Below are 22990 nucleotides of genomic sequence, written 5' to 3' on the forward strand. Positions count from 1 at the left end.
GTTTCAGGTAGAGGCGTTTAACTGCCAGTGCTCAACGACCCAGCATTCTCTTTCCCTGTCATGGTGACCATGGGAACACGTGCTGTAGAGATGTCACAGAATCAAAGCAGCCGAGCATGCTCCAAAAAAATAATAATATTTAATGATATAGCAATTATTTTCATGTGAACTTTGTCTTTTTGTTCTAGGCAGGACTACAATGAAGCATTTTAGAGCAATGATTGGTCATTAGAAAACAAAGAAAGAAAACAATCTCCTCTTCAACCCCAGCAGACAGCAACACAGCTTTACCTGTGGTTTCTTCAGCACGTTTCCTCTCATTTGCTTTTCACCTTCAATCTATAAATAAAGGAAAAAGAATGATTAACTACGACCAAAGCCAGGAAAAGTCCATCACTTTCTCTTTTTACTGCTTTTTGTAAAAAAAGTAGAAAGTTCCCCTTCTACTGATGACTAGCTATGTGATCTTGGGTAAGTGATTTTACCTTTCTGATTCTGTTTCCTCTTCTATAAAAGGTGGAAAAGAAAAATAATATGCTCACAAAGCTATCGTGAGGATCAAATGAAAAATATGTGGGAAAGCACACATAGACATTTAAGATCCTGTACAAACACTAACATGATGATGACTGTGGTAGATTGCATATGGCCCCAATTCCTCTACTCTCCCCTCATCCCAGTCCTTTGCTGTGCCTCTCATAGGGGCAGGGTACATTTCCCCACCTCTAAACTCTGGGCCTGGCCATGTGACTTGCTTTGGTCAACAGGAAGTTAGCAGATGTGACATAAGAAATGCTTGGAAAGTACTTGTACGCCTGGGTTTGTCCCTTTGCTACTCTGCTATAGCTATAGGAACATGGCCAGGTTGGCAGAGAGGAACGGCTCCGGCAGATCCCAGCTTAGATCAGCTGATCCCCAGCCAACCTGCAGACTCGTACACTAAGTAAAGTTGTACACCACCGAGATTTTGTGGTGATTGCATTATTATGGCATTAACCAACTGGTACAATCATGATTTTCCTGGAAAACATTGAGAAAAAAACGGAAAAGCTTCAAAAAGAGTAAACAATATGAAGTTTTGTCTCTCTTTTAGATGTGAATAAATAACTCATATCCTGAAAGTTAACAACCATATCAGAAGCCTTTCCATTTAGACACGCTATGGCTCAGTTCCTTCCTGTCGTAGTTTTCACTAGCAATTTTTTTCCTCCAATTTTTTCCTCTCCTTCCATCTGCCCATCTTGTATCATACCTTTTTCTAATATAAAGCTATGCCCCCAACATCCCAACAACCAGCCCCTCAACCAGTAGCCATTCAGATTTTTAAAAAAATAGAGAATGTTTCTCTATTAATCCCTAATGATGCATTTTTCCAAGTCACATAGAAAGTTTGATAAAGACTTTTGTTATTTCTGTCTTTGTTGTTTGTTTTTATTTTTTAAATAAATATCTCTCTTTTCCCAGGGCCAGCATGTTACTGTTGGAAATGGTGGGAAAATAGTTGTCTGGTGTGTGCAGGTAAGAGGGGCTCTTGTACCTTGTTCTCTTTAAAAAACTTGGAATTTTGTTTTGGGATCAATTCCATTATTGTTTTTTTTCTGGTGAGAAGACTGGCCCTGAGCTAACATCTGTGTCAATCTTCCTCTATTTTATATGTGGGACATTGCCACAATCTGGCTTAATGAGTAGTGTGTACGTCCATGGTTGGGATCTGAACCCACAAACCCCAGGCTGCCAAAGTGGAGCGCACTAACTTAACCATTACACCACTGGGCTGGCCTCTCGATTCCATTATTTTTGCCTCAGAGATTAAAAAAAAATTATTGGCCTAGTTTCTTGGTCTTGTTTTTTTAATAATAAATATAAGATGGCTGGAATTTTGTTTTTATTTCATTTTTAAATGATTCTCTAAAAATAGGAAACAAAAATGTTAAAACAGGTTCAAAGAGGTGCCTGTAAAAATTATATTTCCTCCTTTCCCTTATCCATTCAGCCTACCCAGGTCCCACCACCCCCCCCCCACCATAGTCAACCACTTAATAGTTCTTTGTGAATCTTTCCAGAGATCAGCTTTGTATATGTGAGCCCATATTTTACTCTCTGACTGCCCCCCAACACCAGGGCAATTTGCAACCTGTGCCCCTGTAACTAGACCCCAAAGCGCATTTATATTGTTTCCAATGTTTTGTTATCATGAACAACGTTGTAACAAATCTCTTTATATAATACACATCATTTTCCACGTATGCTAAGTATATCTGTCTGTATTGGGAGCGAAATTGCAGAAGCAAAGGAATGAGCAGCTTTAATGTGGAAAGATATTGCCTAATTTCTCTCTATAGAGGTTGTTTTAATTTGCATTCCCATCAGCAACATATAACAGTGTCTACTTTCCATACTCTTGACCACAGAACATATACCTTATTAAACTTTTTTATCTTTGCCAATTTGATATGTAAAAATGTTTTCGGAGCAGTTTTATTTGCATTTTTCCCCCAATAAGTGAGGTTGAATATCTTTCAATATTGCTTAAACTTTAAGAGAGATTTTTATTTCTTTCTCCTAATACTAACCATATCTTTTGCTGATATATACTGGATTTTTTTCCTCGTTTTTGTAGGAAGTCTATGTGTTAAAGAAATGAGCACTTTGTCTGGAATATGAGCTGCAAAAAGTTGTTTGTTTATTGACAAATGGCAAGCCTAGTATATTTGTCACACAGAGCAGATACTTTTTAAACACCTTCCCATACAACAAAATTATCTCCAGTAAAAATCGTGAAAGAAATGAATAATAAATTATGCAGAAAAATGTAAACAGCAAACATTTTCTTTTATTGAAATTCATATATATATATATATATATATATAAAATCATGCTTGTAAAAAATAAAAAAGTAAAATACATAGTACAGTACAAGTAAGGAAAAAACCAATACATAAATATTTTTAATTACACTGATGTATTTAATGAAAAAGGAAAAATTATACCTGTATAGAGGTCTGTTGCAGTAATGAATAATAATATTAGTTTAACAACAATTAAATACATAAAAAGAATAAATTTCCTTTTATAAATATTATTCAAATTCAGTAAATTATTTCCTGTATAAACTACTGTTTGTACTTAACAAACAAAAATATTACACCTTTCAGTCTGCACTGTTTTACTGTTTTATATTGTACAAAAATTCCAAACGGCCATTAGAATGAAAAAACTGAAAAACTCAACTTTTGTTTCTTCTCCCTTATAGTCATTGTGATAACATTGCTTATTTTGAATCTATTTAAATTCAGGAAAATGTAATAACACAGAGTTTGATGACAGAAACTTACCTGAAGTGAGTTTGAACAAGTCTAATGCATAATGTATATGAGACTGCCTGTATAGGGGCTGAACTGAGAGTTGACAGAATTAACTTCCATCTATAATGCAATGTCTATTAAAGGATAAGCAAAAAAAAAAGTACCCATTTGAAGTTTACATTTGTATTTTAAAAACTCAACCTCAAAAAATCTCAGCAGCTGTTAACTGTGCTAATACAATAGCCACTAATAAAATGTGGTTATTTAAATTAAAGTTAATCTAAATTAAATGGGAATTCTTCTGTTTCCAGTCAAGACAGAGTAATAGATACCAGATATACCCTGCAGCCTAAAACAATCAAGAAATGGACAACATACAGAAAACAATGATTTTAAGGACACTGGACATCAGGCAATGAAGGGTAGCGTTCCATTGAGAAACAAATGAGGATCGCCCTCCAGTTGTTCCATCTGATTGCCTAGAGAGTTTCCAGATGGTGGCGCAGAGAGGGGAATCCCTGAGTTGAGGAGACAGAGCTGGGAGTCTGGGGAGATCAAGGCAGCAGTAGCTCGCAGAATGAAGTACTGGGAAGAAGTGAGTGGCACAGAGACAGAACTTTGGAGCTAGAACAGATCCCCTTTGAGTGTTAAGCTGTGTATTTATCAGCACCTGGGTGTGAAGAAACTACTGGCGTCTGAGAAAGAACCACCCAAAAGAATTCAAGGTAATAGGGCCCACACTCAAACGAGGTCATGAATAGTGCTTATTCTCACCACACAGACTGGAAAATGTCTTCCTGCAGAAGAAAAGATTAGCAAACCCAAAGATTTATCAACAGAAACCACCCAGAATGAAACATGGAAGTAACAGGATTTTAAAAAAAGCACAGGGTCTAAGTGAGCTGTGGGACAAGTTCAAGTGGTGTAGTATACATGTAATTGGAGTCCCAAAGGAGAGGAGAGTGAGATGGGAACAAAAAATATATTTCAAGAAATAATGGCTGAAATTTTTCCAAATTTGATGAAAACTATAAATCCACAGACCAAACAACTGAATGAACTTCAAGCAGAAGACACATGAAGGAAGCTCCGCACTCAAATTTCTCAAATGCCAGTGATAGAAAAATCCTCAAAACGGCTAAAGAAAAAAAGACACATATGTGAAGGAACAAAGGTAAGGGTGACAGCAGAGTTATCATCAATAACGCAGGTGAGAAGACAGTGGAGCAACATGTTTAAAATCCTGGAAAAACCTCTGTCAACCTATAATTTTATACTCAGCAAAAATATCATTCAAAATTTAAGGCAAAATAACCACCTTTTTAGACATACAAGAAGTATTAATCACCAGCATATCTGTACTACAAGAAATGTCAAAAAGAAAAAGAAAGAAAGTCCTTCAAGAAGAAGGAAAGTTATCCTAGATGGAAATCTGGATCTACACAAAGGAATGAAGAATACTAGAAATCTGTGGGAATTTTTGATGTGGGGGTAGGAGAGGCAGGGAAGGTAGCCTTTATCTCTACTTTGTAACTCTTCTTGTGATATTTTTGTCTGACTTTGATATCAGAGTAACATTGGCCTCTTAGAATGACTTGGGAAGTATTCCCTCCTTTTCATTTTTTTGGAAGAGTTTGAGAAGGATTGGTGTTAATTCTTTAAATGTTTGGTAGAATTCAACAGTGAAGTCATCTGGTTTGGACATTTCTTTGATGGAAGTTATTTCTAAAACTGATTCAATCTCTTGTTTTATGTCTGCTCAGATTTTCTATTTCTTCTTGAGTCAGTTTTGGTAATTTATGTTTCTAAGAATTTGTCCTTTCATCTAAGTTATCTAATTTGCTGGCATGTAATTGTTCATAGCATTCTCTTATCATTCTTTTGATTTCTGTAAGCTCAGTAGCAATGTCTCCACTTTTTGATTTTATTTATTTGCATCTTCTCTCTTTTTTTTCTTTGTAAGTCTAGCTCAGGTTTGTCAATTTGGTTGATCTTTTCAAAGAACCAACTTTTGGCTTGATTCTTTCTTTTCTCTTACTATTCTTTATTTTATCTCTCTATTGTAGTCTTTATTATTTCCTTCCTTCTCCTAGCTTTGGATTTAGTTTGCTTTTCTTTTTCTAGTTCTTTAAGGTGTAAAAGTAGGTTATTGATTTGAGATCTTTGTTCTTCTTTAATGTAGGCATTTACTGCTATAAATTTCCCTCTGAGCACTGCTTTTGCCACATCCTATATGTTTGGGTATGTTGTATTTTTGTTTTTGTTCATCTTTAAGTATTTTCTAATTTCTCTTGTGATTTCTTCTTTGACCATTGGTTGTTTAAGAGTATATTATTAAGGGGCTGGCCCTGCGGCCAAGGTTAAAGTTCCACACACTCCACTGCTTTGGTGGCCCGGGTTTGTGAGTTTGGATCCTGGGCATGGACCTACTTCACTCACCAGCCATGCTGTGGAGGCATCCCACATACAAAAAATGGAGGAAGATTGAGACAGATGTTAGCTCAGGGCAAATCTTCCTCACCAAAAAATAAATAAATAAAGAGTGTATATTGTTTAATTTCCACATATTTGTGTATTTTATAGTTTTCCTTCTGTTACTGATTTCTAGCTTTATTCTGTTGTCATTAGAGAAGCTACTTCATATGATTTCAATATTTTTTAATTTATTGAGACATGTTTTGTGGCCTAATGTATGGTCTATCCTGGAGAATGTTTCATGCGACTTGAGAAAAGTGTGTATTGTGCTGTTGTTGGGTGGCGTGCTCTACATATGTCTAGTTGTTAGCTCAGGCTGCCTTATAGTGCTGTTAAAGTCCTCTATTTTCTTATTAATCTTCCGCCTAGATTTTCTATCCATTATGGAAAGTGGGGTATTGAAGTCTCCAACTATTATTGGAGAATTGTCTCTTCCTTCCTTCAGTTTATGTCAATATTTGTTTCATATGTTTTGGGCTCTATTGTTTGTTGTGTATATATTAACAATTATTATATATTTTTAATGAATGGACTCTTTTATCAACATCTAATGTCCTTGTCTCTTGTAACAAGAGACAATTAAGGTCAATTTTGTCTGACATTAGTGTGGCCATTCCAGCTCTTTTAGTTATATTTTCTTGGAATATTGTTATCTATCCTTCACTGTCAACCTGCTTTTGTCTGGATCTAAAGTGAGTCTCTTATAGACAACATATAGTTGGATCCTGGGGTTTTTAAAAATCAATTCTGTCAATCTGTGCCTATGTATTGGAGAATTGAATCTATTTATGTTTAAATTAATTGCTGATAAGGAAGGCCTTACTTCTGTCATTTTGCTACCTGTTTTATGTATGTCTTACACTTTTTTTTGTTCTTTATTTCTTCCATTACTGCCTTTTTTTATGTTCAGTTGATTTTTTTGTAGTGAACTGTTTTGATTCTCTTCTTATTTCCTTTTTGTATATTTCTTAGGTATTTTGTGGTTACCATGGGGATTAAACTTAACATCTTAAATTTATAGCAATCTAGTTTTAATTGATACCAACTTAGTTTCAAGAGCATATAAGAAGTCTACTCCTGTATGGTTCCATCCCCTGTTTTATGTTATTATCATCCATTACATCTTTATACATTGTGTTACTGTTACCAGACTTATGATTATGTTTATACATTTGTCTCTCAGGTCATGTAGGAAATAAAAAGAGGAGTTACAAACCAAAAATAAAATAACATTGGCTTTTGTATTTACCTATGTAGTTACCTTTACTGGAGTTATTTATTTTTTCATACGGCTTCAAGTTACTGTCTAGTGTCCTTTTGTTCAACCTGAAGGACTCCTTTTTGTAGTGCATTTCTTGTAGGGCAGTTCTCCTAGCAACTAACACCATCAGCTTTGGTTTATCTGAGAACGTCTTAATTTCACCTTCATTTTCAAAGGATAGCTTTGCCAGATATAGAATTCTTGGTTGACAGTTCTTTTCTTTCAGTACTTCAAAAATATCATCCCACTCTCTTCTGGCCTCCACGGTTTCTCATGAGAAAGATTCTGCTAATCTTATTGAGAATCCCTTGTCCATGATGAGTTGTTTTTCTCTTGCTGTTTTCAAGATTTTCTGTTCTGGCCCTTGGCTTTGAACAGTTTCATTATAATGTGTCTTGGTATGAATTTCTTTGCATTATCTTCCTGAGGGCTGGTAAACTTCCTGAATCTGTAGATTCATATCTTTTATCAATTTTTTTGGAAGTTTATGTCTATGATTTCTTCAAATATTCTCTCTGACACTTTCTCTCTTCTCCTTCTGAGATTTTCATTATGTATATATTGGTATTCTTGATGGTGTCCCACAGGTCTCTTAGGCTCTGTTAATTTTTCTTCATTCTTTTTTCTCTCTGTTCTGGGGACTGGATAATTTAATCGACCAATCTTCAAGTTCATTTACTCTTCTACCTGCTCAAATTTGCTGTTAAAACTCTCTAGTGAGTTTTTCATTTCCAATATTATACTTTTCATCTCCAGAATTTCTGATTCCTTTATAATTTCTATCTCTTTATTGATAGTCTCTATTTATTTATACATCATCCTCCTGATTTCCTTTAGCTCTTTGAGCATATTTGAGATAGTTGATTTAGAGTCTTCGTCTAGCAAGTTCAAGGTCTGTTCTTCTTCAGGGACCATTTCTGTTAATTTCTCCTGTGAATGTGCCATATTTTCTTCTTTCATTGCATACTTCATACTTTTGTGTTGAAGATCGCTCATTTTGAATATTATAATGTAGGAACTCTTGAAGTTATCTTCTTCCTTCTCCTTAGGGTTTGCTTTTCTTGCTTGCTGTAGACTGTAGGTGTTTGTTTAGTAACTTTTCTAAACTGTTTTTGTGAAGTTTGTTTTTTGTCCTGTGTGGTCTCTTAAGTCTCTTTTCTTTTACCTTGTATTCAGCTAGTGTTTAGACAAAAATTTCCTTGAACATAAGCAGCCAGAGAGAGAGAATGTGAGCAAGAGAAAGAGAAAAGGAAGGGGAGAGAGGAAAAAAAAAAGAGAAAGAAAGAAGAAAGGAAGGAAGGGAGAAAGGAAAGGAAAAAGAAAAGAAAAAGGAAAAAAGAGTAAGAAAAGAAACCCCTAAAATCAGCAAGAGCAAACCTCTCCTGGTCTTTGCAAATAGGCTCTGTGCAGGGCACTCCTTTGACGCTTAGTCAGGCCGTTTACAATTCTGCCTTAGCCTTCACTTCATGCTTATACTAGGGGTGTAAGCTTAGGGTCTTCTCAGGTCTTTTCTGAGTGTGAATCCTGCCCTGGGCAAATGTGTTGCTTTCTAAGTTCCTTAGTATACACAGGGGCTTTTGAAGACACTAATTTCACACAGAAGCTTTCCTTAACTCTTGTTCCCAAGCTTTGGCATTCTATTATATGTCTCAGTTATAATCTTTTGTCCCAGGTGGCTGTGGGTTGTTTGCCTTGCAGTGTCTTGGAGGCATGCCAGCTGCCGTCCCACTCTGTGTGAGTCCTGAGCTGGACGAAACAAAGACAAGCACATCGTGGCAGTCTCCCAAGTAGTCGCCACGCAGCTTAGAACAGACAAACACGGTTCTTTTTCAGTAAAGTCTGCTCTTCTCCTTCTAGAGTTCCACACTGGGAATGTGGCTTGCCATCTTCAAGACGGCTACTAAGCTGGGGACAGGATGGGGCAAGGGCAAGTAGAAATGCCACGAAGTTTTCCCACCATTTTTAAGTTGCTTTTGCTTCACTCAGCATTCACTGGAGGGGGGGGAGTGCTGTAGGCCTTTGACTGTTAATCAGGGTTCTCATAAAGTTGGTTCTGACAGCCTGCTTGATTCTATTTTTCTGTCGGGGGACAAGGGTTTGGGTCTGCCATTTTCGCTGATATGACTCTCTGTGCTGCATGTTCCTCCTGTGCACATTCTCTCTCCAGCATCTTGTCACTCTGCTAAACTTCACCCTAGTTTTTTCTCTCCAAAATACTACCCACATAAACCAAGGTGTGTCATGAACTTTTCGGGTAAGATAAAAATGTGAGGTTCCAGTCAGGGCTTATGTCCCAGCACGGTACTATCATAGTAGATGACTACAGTGACCAAAACATCTGGCTTCCATGTTTGAGATCCCTTGGTTGTCAAGATGGCAGCCGCTCCCTCTGTGCTCTGGGTTTCTCTCCCTTCCTTCTGAGTCCCCCACTTTGTCCAGGCAGGTTCAGTCAAACCGGAATTCTCATTTCACTATTCAGAACAACTCAAGTCTATCCCACTGCCAATCCACCCTGTCATTGACATAAGCCACCTCCAAATCAGTTCATCAAAATGTTTTGATATAAAAAGGGAGTGGGGCTTTATATTCATGGAAAGAAATCTGCCCCCAGCTTTCAAAATATCAAAAATTTCTCCCAGCTGTACACATTTTATTTCATTTTGAAAATGGAGATACATTTTAAAACTTCTTTGAGCACTTTTATGTTGTCTTTATGGTAACCTCCATTTAAAAATGGTTATTCTCAGCAAGTGGGATAAAGCAATTCCATTTTTCTTTTATAAACCAATATTTTAAGAAGTTCTGAAATTTTTAAAAATATGACATTAACTCTTCTCAATTCTGTTTCTTAAAGGAATGAAGACAACTTTATTGCTAGATGATTGTTCAGTAAAAGAAAGGGACTCTTTTCTGTAAGTGAAAACTATTTTCAGTTTTGTTTTTTTATTCTGTTTTTGTTCCAGGAATTGAAAATGTGGCTGAAATGGGTTATTTTTCAAAAAACAATTTTTCCTTATTATAAAGTAACACTTTGATTTGGTATTTAAACAAGAAAAATGAATAAAGCAGAGAATTTCTGAAATTGGAAAATTCATAAATATATAAAACAGAAAATAAAAATCACCAGTAATCTCACTACCCAGAGATACCAGCTCTTATCTATTTGATATATACCCTTCAAGAACTTTTAAATTGCCATTTATATAAACCGCTATATGTGTGTATTTATGTGTATGTGTGCACGTGTGCATGTGCACAGATATATTTATGTGTGTATTTTTTTCTTTAACAAAAATAAGATTTTAGTAAGAGCCTTATTTCAATAAATATGGAATACATCATTTTAATGGCTACATGATAGCTCATTTATGGACATACAACAATTTAATCAGTTTCTTATCAGTGAGCACTTAGTTTATTTCCATTTGTTCTCTAATATAAACATTGCATATATATGTTAAAAGTTGCAAGAAAGTTAAAGTATGTAATTCTGATTTCTTAGGGAGTTTTCTTTAAACATTTGCTTCTATAAACTGGCATTAAAACAAAACAGTTTTTGGAATTGTTTCAAAACACTTTGATCACAAAAGCATGCAATCATCAATAAATATCTGAGATGTCTTAAACATTTCTAACCTTAATAGACGACCTTCCAATCTGGCTACAATCTGTCCTTTCAGTTTTAATTCCCTGGGTTGCCCACAACGTCTCCACTCTGATCAAATGGACTTATTCACCTGTGGGAGCCTTGGGCTTTGCTCTTTTTCTGCCATAGCACTTGCTGCTTTTCCAGGCTGGAAAGGCTGGAAATCAGTTCCTCTTTCTTTCCACTGATCAAATAGAAGCCAGAATTATAGGGCTAGCTCAAATCCCACTGGGATCATAAACTCTTCCTGACCTCCCAGCAAGAAGGGATTTCTCTCTCCTTAAAGTCCCTTGGCACAAGATATTTGTACCACTTTTTGGCAGTTAAATATATACTGTCTTGTAACAGTTCTTTGTCTTGTGTTTTCAAACGTTATTTAAATCTTGCTCATTATTTCCTCATTGGCATATTTATATCATCTTTCTATAACTGTACCCAGAGGCTACTGAAGGAAGAAATCAGTCTTGCCATTTGCCCAGCGCTGTACCTCGAATGTAGAAGGAGCTTGGTAAATGTTTGACTTAACATGATTACTGTAAATTACAGATCTGTATTAGTAAAATTCTCATTCAGCTCAATGCACAGATAAGAACACATGAAAAAATCAGTTTCTTAAAGCTCTTTCATCAGGATACTAACAGAAAAATCTTTGTTACTGATTATATCCTGCCATTGTTGGTAACTGAACTACGTAATCTTTAAGTCAAAATAATATCTTTAAGATTTTTTCTATATTTTTACAATATTTAAAATATCTACTTAAAAGTTTGCATAAATATTGAATTACTTACCTTGCCAAAACTTAGGGAGAAGCTCAAAAGCAACAGAATAAGCTTCATGCTGGAGACACTCAGGGCCTGCGTCTCTACTGGGGACTCTCCTCCACCCCAGATATTCTTTTGAAATTTAATGTTTAACCTCTGAAAAAATATTTAAAAAGTGAAAGTTTTCTAAAGGGTGTTGTACTTTTGAACTCGTAGAGAATTTGGCTAAAATCCAGAGTTTTACCGTAACTGAAACCAAAAACAGTCCTCCCCAGTAAATAGCTTAGGAAGGCAACCAATGGGGACTGCGTTCCCTGCCGAGGAGAACGATTTCCCCACCTTGTTACTGAACAATGCCTCTATTCTGTTTTCTGGGGAAGGCAGAAACTACGCTGGAAGAAAATTTCTTCTGTTTTTTTGTAAAATAAAATTATCATATTTTTCCTTAAGGGTGAAGACTAGGAGATGGGAAGAAGAAAAGTACATCACATTGAAGGCTATGCTGATCACATGAAAAATCCTCAACCCCACAGTTTCTTCACTATGCACAGGCTCTGCTGTGATCCAATTACACTCCCTGAACAGAGAAAACTTTTCAAAACAAGGATTCTTGCCCAAGCACCAACTCTAGCGCAGGATTCATTTATATCTGTGATAGCAGAAATGCGGTCACGGTTTGGTTCTCCTGAAGCAGACACGAGACAGAATTTGGGGTGCAAGACACTTATTAGGAATCGACTCATGTGAATGGAAGGGAGGAGAAGTCGGAGTGAGCAGAAGGAGAAATTGGACTGCAATGCAGGTTTGACAAAGTTCTGGCCAGCTCCTGGGGGCTCTGGAGTGAGTGTGGCCTGTCACAGGGTCAGGCAGAAATGGCTGGACCATTAAATCCTGCCTTGCTCCTGGTGTGGGTTGCCCAGGAAAGGCATGGCCTCAGGTGAGGCAGCTCTCTGTAGCTGAGGCAGACCCTGAAGGATCTGACAAAGTTGTGGTCAGAAGGAAGTGTCTGCTGACCACGCTCTTCACAGCTGGGCAGCAAGACCTTCCTTGAAGGGGGATCTGGGAGACTCACCTCCCTGTCTTTCAGGGTCCACCATTTGCACGTTTTAGATCTACTTTCCATATACGCTTCAAGAGCGGCTTCTTCAAAATTGCGTGGGCCTCTCTTCCTGAGAAAAATTTAGAAGAGGAAGGTGGTGGTAGTGCCCTTGCGGTTGTTCTTGGGGCTGCAGGTGGTACTCATCCTCTGCCTCCTGCCTATCCACCTTACATCCCCTCCACCCTGAGCCCCCGCCTCTGCTGGCCTCGGTGTCTCACCTGATGGCGTGACCCACAACCTCTCCAGGAGTGGTCTGAGTCCTGGGTTACCATTCCCTTCTCAGACCACACTTGGTTTCAATCCCTTTACCGTCACAAGAGGCACCAAGTGGCTCCTGTGATTCCATTCCATTCGCATTCCTCCCTGCCCTCATTGTACAACAGCAGCCCGATTTCCGCTGAATGATCCGGGTCAGTCAAGATGGTGACTCCTCTTTTTCCCTGCTGGTCCCTAGACACTAGGACCCCCATATGCAGCAGGCAGAAGATCTAGCCTATAATTCAGTGGGATTCTTGCTGTGCCTCCTGGCACAAGTGTGCTTTCTTTGAGGAATAAGACCTCTAACCCTGCAGAGTCCGCGGTTGTGGGGACAGGAAGCACAAAACCCCCAGATGGTCACTGGGGCTGACAGTAAGTGTGGTCATTCCTGCTCCATCCTTGGCTTCCACACCTGGGTCTTCTCTCTCTTCGGGATACAATGCTACATGAAGGTCTTTGATTCAATTCACATGCTGCTTCTTGGACAATAGCACCCACTCCTCACAGAGTATTGCCTTTAAGTAGCACCTCAGCTCTGCATTCAGCAGGCTGCTCCAATGCTTTATAAGGTGGCCAGCCTCTGAGTGATGCAGTACGTGATATGACCAGTGATGGCATTTTCACATCTCCTTTGCTATAAAGTGGAACTTTGGCAAGATGTTATATGGGATCCCCTGTTAAGGGATTAAATACTCTGTAATCCTTTGGATCATAATCCTAGCTGGGACTCTGCAGGCAGGAAAAGTACATCCTTACCTGGAATATACGTTGATTGCTGCAAGAATATACCACTGGCCCTTTTAAGATCGAAAGGACCAAATGTATCAATTTGCCACCAAGTGACTAGTTGGTATTCTTAAATTGTGCCACCTTGGAGCCTCAGCATTGGTCTCTGTTGCTGTCAGATTTTGCATTTGTTGATGGCAATAGCTAAGTAAACCTTGGGGGTCCATGCTATCGGCCTCATGGGTAGCCTCCATCTCTGCTACCACAGCCACTTTATTCTTGTGCTCACCGTGCTAGCACTGGGGTGGCTGATGACTGAGACTGGCTGATATCAATTGGCTGAGTCATTTTGGTGGCTATTTAGTGTCTTTTCTCTGGTGGATGTTCTCTGGTGAGTGTTAACATGTGATACAAAGATTTTTACACTTCATCCCTATTCCTCTATGTACATCCACATGTTTCTACCCCAGACCTTCTTGTTCTTAGTCTTTCAGTATTTTCATTCTAGGAAAAAAGATGGCCACTGTTTCCTGTGATTCCGTAGTCTAACCTCAGGTCAGTTATTTTTCCACACAAAGTGAACGGCCAGGTGTACTACCTGAAGCTCTGCCCATTGGGAAGACTTTCCCTCACTACTGTCTTTCAAAACCACTCCTCAGTGTGGCTGTAATGCAGCTACTGTCTGTTTTCAGCTTGCACCTACATACTGATCTAACCCATCTGTGAACCAGACAAACGCTTTTGTCTTTTCCTTCAGCTGGTCATACCAGATCCCCATAGAGCCACAGGTGTGAGCTGAGGGAGCGCATGGGTGCAACAGTTTGGATTTGTGCGGGAGGGGAAATCCGGGCTGCCTGCTCATGCACTTTGCTGGTGCCCTCTGGTCCTATGTGTATTCGGTTCTGGATGTAACACTTCCATCTTACATTTTTGCTAGGCCTGCTCAACATTATGCTTCCTGGGTCTGTTAGGACCCAGCTCATAATGGGCATTTCTGGCCACATGGTGACATAGTATCCCATGTTCAGTTACTCCACATTTACCAGGGTCCAGCAGCGCACTAGTTTTCTCTCAAAAAGAGTATAATTCTCTGCTGCAGATGGCACGGCCTTGCTCCAGAAGCCCAGGCTCCTGCATTGTAGTTCTCCCCCATGTCTTCCTCAAACACTACGCAATGTTTTTTCTACCACTGACAACTCCAACACCAAAGGGTCTGGATCACTGCAGAACTCTCCTGCTCTGCAGCTAGAGCAGTATTCCTCAGTGGGGAATATTTGCCCCAAAAGCAAATATTCTCAAAAGAGAATATTCACAAAAAGGCTCGCTAGGTTTTGTGCTTCCTTCTTTGTGAAAGGAAGTGCAAGGTGAAATAATTTGTCTTTTACTTTAGAGAAGATGTCCTGGCAGGTTCCTGAGCACTAATTCCTAAAAATGTTACTGATACGTCAGACCTCATCTCCTGGCCTCTAGAGCATGTGTGTCTGATGAAGGCGTTCAGCATGCTAGCCACCTCTTGCTTACCTGCTCTCATCAGGGTAATGCCATCAATGTAATGGAACAATGTGATGTTTTACAGGAAGTCCAGACGATCCAGATCTCTTCAGACTTCATTATGACAGAAGATGGGAGATAAGACCGAAGGAAAAGCTGTAAATGTATGCTGTTGCTCATCTCATGTGAATGCAAACTGTTTCTGATCTTCCTTTCTGCTTAAAACACGTATAGTGGTTTTAGTCTTCCTGGCCAAATTCTTATTGACACACTTTATAATATTGCCAAAGCTAGCATCAAAGTTCTTATCTCTAAAAGACATTTGACTAGAATAAATATTAAAGCTTACATAAGGGGTGGAATCTCTAAGCTTAAAAAGAATAGAAGAAAATAACAACAAAAAAGACATTTACATATGCAAATTACATTAAAAATTTTACAACAGAAAAAGCACTGAAAAAAATGCACTAAGCATGAAACTCAGGGTACTATTAAAAAAATTAAAAAATCAAAAGTGATTGGAAATAACAAGGACATAAACAATAGTAAATAAATCAGAAAGTAAAAAAGTAGTAGACTTAATAAAACAACAAGTCATTTTGAGAAATAAAAAGAGAGTAAAACAACTTTAGAGGAAAGCTATTGAAGCGGACATTTTTAGGGGGCTGCCAACATCCATTATCCTTCACAGCAGGCTCCTGATTTTCCTTGTGGAATTATCTTCCTTCTATTATGGGTTGTTTTGGTGGGAGAGTAATTCCAGACACCCGCCTTCCAAAATGGAGGTTGAGAAATCCAGATCCAGGCTCTTTCCATTCCCTTCTGTAGCCCAGAGGCTGATGGAAGAGTCTCGCTGGTGTCTGAGTCTTGAGTTAAGTGATAAGAGAACAGAGGAGACAGCTGGGAATTAGTTACTGCAGCAGCAGCAGCAGCGTGCTGGTCAGACAGTTTCAGCCATAAGATAAGCTTCCTGTGATTCCTTTTGGCCTTCTTGAGAATCCTCAATTCTTAAGCCGAGTTTCCTAGCGTCCTGTCAATACTGTGAACATCCTATTATCTCTCAAATGAATTTTCTTTTACCAAAGTTAGCCAGAGTCAGTTTGGTGGCTTGTCACTTAGAACATTTGGTGATAAAAATCACATGCAACTTATCAAATAATCTGAAGATCTGGATGAAAATTTCAAGGAAAATAGAATTATTTCCTTGAATTACTTCCATGAATCTTCCTGAATCCATATTCCATGAATATTCCTTGAATCTATTTCCTAGAATTATTTCCATAGAATATACAATGGTGAAATACTAGAGGCAAACAATTAGAGTCTGGAATAAAATCAAGGATGCCATATTCCAATATTGTTATTATCAGAGGCAATAAACATAAAAAATGATAAATATTGGAGCGAAAGAGACAAAAGTGCCATTATTTGCAGATGAAATGATTGTCTACTTAGATAAAAAAATTCAAAAACTATTAGACCTAATGTCAAAGTTTATTAAAGCAACTAGATACAAAATCAATATAAGAAAATGATTTTCTTATTTGTCATCAATTAACAAAAAGAAAATGTGGTGGATGCCTCACAATATACACTTTATATCTCTTCCCTCCCATCTCAGTGAGAATAAATATAAAAATAATTAGGGGCCAGCCCCATGGCCGAGTGGTTAGGTTTGTGTGCTCCACTTTGGCGGCCCAGGGTTTCACCGGTTGGAATCCAGGGCATGGACATGGCACCGCTCGTCAAGCCATGCTGAGGTGGCATCCCACATGCCACAACTAGAAGGACCCACAACTAAAAATACACATCTATGTACTGGGGGGCTTTGGGGACAAAAAGGAAAAATAAAATCTTAAAAATAAATAAATAAATAAAAATAATTACATTGGACCATTGAAGAATGAAGAGGGATTCCACCAGCAGGCTATAAACAGTGAAGAATTGCTGGAAGATATACAATAGAGAGAAAGAGATTAACTGCAAAACTTAAAGAAGTTTAAGAAATGTCAAACTCATACAGGTGACAACAAGGTACCCAGAACAAGGGAGACCACAAAATGAATAGAGAAGTGGAATGTGAGAGAAGTGATGGGCCAGGTAGTCAATGAAATAAAGGGCTGAACAGTTGAGCTAGTACCCCATCCTTGGGGCTCTTACCTCAGGATCTGCTCCAGGCTGAAGCCTACAGAGGAGGCTGCAGCACGTGTTCTTATCTAGCGCCTCTTGAGTGGACCCGGGCAGGAGGAGCAGAGCAGCATTCCAGAATCACACAACCTCATGGGGCTCAGGGAAGCTCTGCACTTGAATCACAAGCTCTGGGCAGGCTCCGGAGGCCTCACATCCCACTCCACCACTCTCCTGCACAGTCATCCACACAGAGCTCCAGTCAGGATCCACACAGCCAGGAGGCACAGCACAATAAAAAGAAAAATGAAGACCAGCCTCATTATGATTATGGGTGCAAAAATTCTAAACAAAATATCAGCAAACTGATGCAAACAAAATCTTAAGTAGGATTCAGCAGTCTGTTAGTAACAATGTTAACACTTATTTGACAACTATTTTATGCACACACATATATGTATATAGGCTCAGGGAAATAAGTAATTATGTTAATGTCATAATTTCAGGGAAGAGACATAAGTTTAAATTCAAAGAAGCAAAACTCTGTGATCTCAACTGTGAAGTGGAAATATTAGTATGAACCATGATTTATTTTTTCTTTCTAAAAATTATGTACCTCCTGTCTCTGTCCACGGACAAAGCCTAGAAGTCATGATAATCCAGAAGCAATGACCACCCCTTAGTGCCCAGATTGTGTTTTCTACACACCATTTCCTACTAAAAGAAACAAGGGCTCCTTGGAGAGAGTGCTGGGGCAGGAAATGTGTAAGATAAGTCAGAGAGACACCTTGCGTCAGAAAGCAAGGATGCTATCAGGGGCTATTGAGTGGCATTAAAAGACATAGGACTCAACTTGAAGGGGCTCTCACAAGCCAAACATGAAAAAATTTAAGCATTAAAAAGGACAATAATAACAAAGGATGAAACAATAAGGGAAAGTTCTTTATTTCAGCTAGTAATTGCTGGAGAAATGATAAAATTAGCAAACCACTATTCGGCAACCCCTATGAACAAATGACTCCAGGTGATGATCACCAATAGCTGCTGAAGGCATCAGGTGACAAGTTGGTGGGAACTTTCTAACAGATGGATCAGCTGATACACTGATGGATCTGAACATCACCCGAAGAGAGACAACCAGACGTCATGTGCTTCCTCATGTGATGCTACAGGAAGTATTTCTGCAAAAAAAAAAAAAAAAAAAAGAACCTGAACATAATCTAGATCTCACTGACAGTCAACCAGCAGTTTACAGGAAATACAGAGGATAGAGAAACATGGTTTATACACCAAGATGACGGGAAATTCTATAAGATAAAATTCTCAGTTTCTTCAACAAATACCTGCCATGAAAAAAAACAGGGACAGGAAATTGATAAAGAATAAAAGAGGACTTCAAAGACACATCAATCAAATGTAACGCATGGATAGGGTTTGGACCATCACTTAATCAAATTAACTGTTAAAAAACATTTTGAAATAATTTGGGAATATTCTACATGGACTATTACTAACTGATACTAAGGAATTATCACTTTTGTTAAGTGTGATAATGGTATTGTGCTTATGTTTAAAAAGTCCTACGCTGGAGACTTATGGATGAAATGCTATCTGGGTCTTAGTACAAAATAATCTAGCAAAAAAAAAAATACACATATATATAAATAATAATGAGAGGATAAATGAAAGAAGATTTGCAAAAGCTGGTAATTGTTGAAGCTGGATTACTGGAACATAGAGATTAATTATACTGCTCTCTCAACTTTTATGTTTGAAATTTTAATAATAAAATTTGTTTAAAAAGTAAGTCATGAGTTCATACTGTTTCCAATTTAATGGCAACTTGGCTAAGTCCTTTTACAATTTTGTTTCAATATAAAGTTTTTCAGCCCTTTCTCTTCTCTGTCATTCACAACAACTCCTTACCAAGTATCTTAATTAGATTTTCTAACCTTTCAGTAACACAGTTGGATGTATGCCTTCTTAGATCTTGGATCCTATAATTAGGCTACACTTGTACCTTTTCTCTTTTTTCCCCAATCTTTTTTATAACATCTTTGTCTATCATTCTATAGCCATCTGTTGACAAGCAGAATCTTAATGGATGGGCAAAAATTCGAACTATAAAGAAGAGTTCAGTTCAGTTCAACAAACACTTACTGGGCATCAATTTGATTTTACAGGCACTGTGTTAAGCGCTTAGGACACTGAAACATCTAAGCCTTAGCTCCCACTCTTCAGGAGCCCACAGTCTAGTGCAGATTTCTCAGCTGGGGTTCTGTAGATGCCATTAGGTATTCTGCGAGAGGTAGTTGCTAGGGGTTCCAGAAGATACTGGAATTTAAAAAAAAAAGTTTCCTTCTCCATGCATTGCAGTGATGAATAGTGGTCAAGCAGCCCTGTTAATAATTTTGCTAGAGGTCCTTCACCTATATGGCGGTGCTCTGCATGACTGTGTCATTTGACTGAGTCCTTGGTCAGTTTCTGATGTGAGACGGGGGAGGCTCTTGATAACTGGTGAGTGCTCAGTTGTACTGAGGGAGGGATGATAGGTTGATGCCATCAGCATCTCCCTCTTGAACTATCTCCTATCCTCCCCCAGCCTCCCCTTACATAGCCAACCCAGCGCAAACACACCTTCCTGATAGGATGGAAAACCAAGGGGGTAAATTCGAATTCTAAGGAAAGACTCTGCAAGTGCTGCGACTGAGACGCCTCCCTGCTGCTTTGTTCTGTTGTAAATATCGCCAACATGGAGCGCGCAGGTTACAGTGAATTTATTTTAAAGATTTCCTTTTTCTGTTGTGATTTCCTTGTTCAGCTTGCTTGTTGTACACTTTATTAGCACCTGTTTGACAAACATGACTTAGAGTCTAACGTGGTGATTTCTGAAAATGAAGTAGGAGACGGAAAAGAACCCTAGGCCTAGGTCATTCTGGTAGAAGTTAGCAAGAAAGAATCACAACTTAGAAACGCAGCAATGGCTCTGGCAAACCGAAAAGACACAATCACAAATCACAGCAGAGGAACAAATAATTTTAAATGGCCTTTGGAATCCCAGAGTAAAAAATTTGTTAAAAAAAAAATTCACCTTATAAAAAGGTCCAGAAGGCAAGTTATTAAGTAGCAGAACTTTTTGACTAAAAAAAGAAAAAGCCTCACAGTTGTAAGAACCTCATAATTCCAGTACGTAAATTTATAGAGACTAAAATGCTAGGATTAAGACATAATATGAGAAACTAAAATGGTTTCACTGTCAAAGTTTGATAAATTGCTGTAATTAATGACGTCACATGATGCCAAAGAGATTTTTGTGTAATGAACCAAAAAATAACTTCTGTTGATGGATCAACAGATTTCAACAAGAAATGTCATATGGTAGCACTTGTAAGATATGCATATTGTGGTAAAATTCAAGAAATTTTTTCTGCTATAAAATGCTGCCCCAAACAAACAAGCAAAGGCCAAGAGACATTTACTATTTTGTCTTCAGATTGGAAACAAAAGGTACATTTTGGAGGAACTGGGTTGGCATGTGCACTGATGGTATCTCATTAATGATTTAAGCATTTCTCCATGAGAGGGTTCACTTTCAAAAAAAAGAATATCCTCGTGTATTCACAACTCACTGCTTTCCTCCCAGAGAGGTGCTGGTGTTGGACACTTTTGGAGCTGAAATGAAAAAAATTCTAGATGCCACTGCAAAAACGGCTAAAGTTATTAAGGGACAGTTCCCTCAAGAATGTTTTTTGGGGGGCTGGCCCCATGGCCGAGTGGTTAAGTTTGCGCGCTCTGCTTTGGCAGCCCAGGGTTTTGCCAATTTAGATCCTGGGCACAGACATGGCACTGCTCATTAAGCCACACTGAGGCAGTGTCCCGCATAGCACAACCAGAAGGACCTACAACTTACTGGGGGGCTTTGAGGAGAAGGAAAAAAAAAAGAAGAATGGCAACAGACGTTAGCTTGGGGCCAATCTTGAAAAAAAAAATGTTGTTTTTGGTGAGGAAGATTGGCCCTGAGCTAACATCTGTTGCCAATCTTCCTCTTTTTGCTTGAGAAAGATTGTCGCTGAGCTAACATCTGTGCCAATCTTCCTCTGTTTCATGTGGGATGCCACCACACCATGGCCTGACAACCGGTGCTATGTCTGCGACCAGGATCCAAACCCATGAACCCTGGCCTGCTGAAGTGGAGCATGTGAACTTAACCACTACTCCACTGGGCCAGCCCCAAGAATGTCTGAAAAACTGTGTGAAAGTCCAGACAAAGACTACATAAATCTCCAGCCACATACATAAAATCTTATGGCTTAGGAGACCATTTGTTCCAAGGAAGCCAGCTGCCATGTCATGAGAATGCTTAGGCACTCTGTAAAGAGGCCCATGTGGCAAGGAACTGAGTCTTCTGGGCAATAGAGAACGTTAGCTTGCCAGGCACAAGTGAACCACCTCAGAAGCTGATCCTCCATCCCCAGTCAAGCCTTCAGATGACTGCAACCTCATGAGACCTGAGCCAGAAGCACCAAGCCAAGCTGTGCCTGAAATTTTGACCTACAGAGGTTATGCAAGATAATTTATGTTTATGGTTTTAAGTCACTAAGTGCTGGGTAATTTGTTACACAGTAAGAGAAACTAATATAGATTTTGGTTCTTAATAGAAAGTTTGAGCTGAAAAGTGAACTGTGGGAAAGTTCACTTCAAGAAAATAGTAGGCTAGATTTTGCCAAATGCTTTGAAGATCAAGAACGGCTGCAGAAACTAACATACTTAGCAGATATTTTTCATCACACGAACTAGTTGAATGAGTATCTTCAAGGGCCCAGAGAAAATATTTTTATTTCAAGTTACAAGATATTTGGTTTTAAATGGAAATTGAATCTTTGGGAAAATCATATGGCAAAAAAGAAATCCTGAAATGTTTCCACTACTGCTTGCACTTGAGTGTGAGGTGATTTAGGGTTGGAATAACACAAGAAGTGTGGCAGTGACACCAGGAGGCCTGTAATGGCAGTACAAAGTACAAAGCTACCTTAGAAAGAATTAATAGAAATTGATAGCTTTGGATAAAAGAGTGCAACCAAGGCTGTGGTGGGGGTGGTGATAATGACATTAGAGAAGAGAGTGCTCAAAGGTCAGAGTGCAAACATTCAGACCCCAAGAGTATGAGGCTGCCACGAGGACAAACAGGGACTCAGGATGATGAACAATTTGGGAAGAGAATAGGAGGCAGCAGAAAAGGACTGAGGGAAGTGAGAATTCAAGGTTCTGGCTTGTCCCTCCAACTAGCTGGGGAAGTTACCTCACTTCTCCGAAAGTCGGTTCCTTACCCATAAAATAAAGGGGCACCAGGTAATCTGGAAGGTTCCACAAAAGTTCAATGGTTTCATCACACTGAGTTGGAGATAACAGTGGAACACCACATCGAGGTAGAAACTGAACGTAAACGTTAAACGACACAAACAAAGCAAAACAGAGCAGCAGTTATGAATAATCCCACTTCTGTATGATGTACAGAATTTAAAGTACATTTGTCAAATCTGAATAAAAAATGCATTTATCACATTCCTTTTATATATAGATAGGACTATTAGTTCCTTTCTCAAGAAGCTTATAATTTCGCGTAGATGACATATTGCGATTCCTGAAATTTCCATAGTGAAGGTCAAAGTCCTTTCAAAATCAAAATAACCCTCTGAAACAGGCACCACTCCCCACCCTCTTTCAGAGCAGGTGGTCGGGTGCGTCAAATGGCAAGTTAAGGTCTCAGAAGCCGCGGGTGTAAGAGACCGTCAAACTCAATGCACAGGAGGTCGCTGGCTTTCTTCGGGAGAGAAGTTT

General features: G+C 38.7%; 1 protein-coding gene across 7 annotated transcripts in view; it reads right to left on the bottom strand.

Moving 5' to 3' along the window:
* The window catches only part of CFI (complement factor I), a 63897-nt gene that overhangs the window by 40392 nt on the left and 515 nt on the right, over positions 1-22990 (bottom strand). For 2 of the 7 annotated variants that reach the window (XM_070504565.1, XM_044767393.2), the window contains exons 2-7: positions 18188-18333; positions 17186-17408; positions 15056-15139; positions 12524-12620; positions 11479-11607; positions 292-339 (exon numbers count right to left, since the gene is read on the bottom strand). In XM_070504565.1, the coding sequence (XP_070360666.1) occupies positions 292-339; positions 11479-11607; positions 12524-12574 (228 nt within the window). In that variant the 5' untranslated portion in view covers positions 12575-12620; positions 15056-15139; positions 17186-17408; positions 18188-18333. Of the gene's footprint in view, positions 1-291; positions 340-11478; positions 11608-11790; positions 11962-12523; positions 12621-15055; positions 15140-16912; positions 16973-17185; positions 17409-18140; positions 18334-22990 lie in introns of those variants that run through there. The other 5 variants (XM_044767395.2, XM_070504567.1, XM_070504564.1 and 2 more) reach the window with 5 other exon arrangements.

This window comes from Equus asinus, chromosome 3, assembly GCF_041296235.1.
Source record: "Equus asinus isolate D_3611 breed Donkey chromosome 3, EquAss-T2T_v2, whole genome shotgun sequence".
NCBI lineage: Eukaryota > Metazoa > Chordata > Mammalia > Perissodactyla > Equidae > Equus > Equus asinus.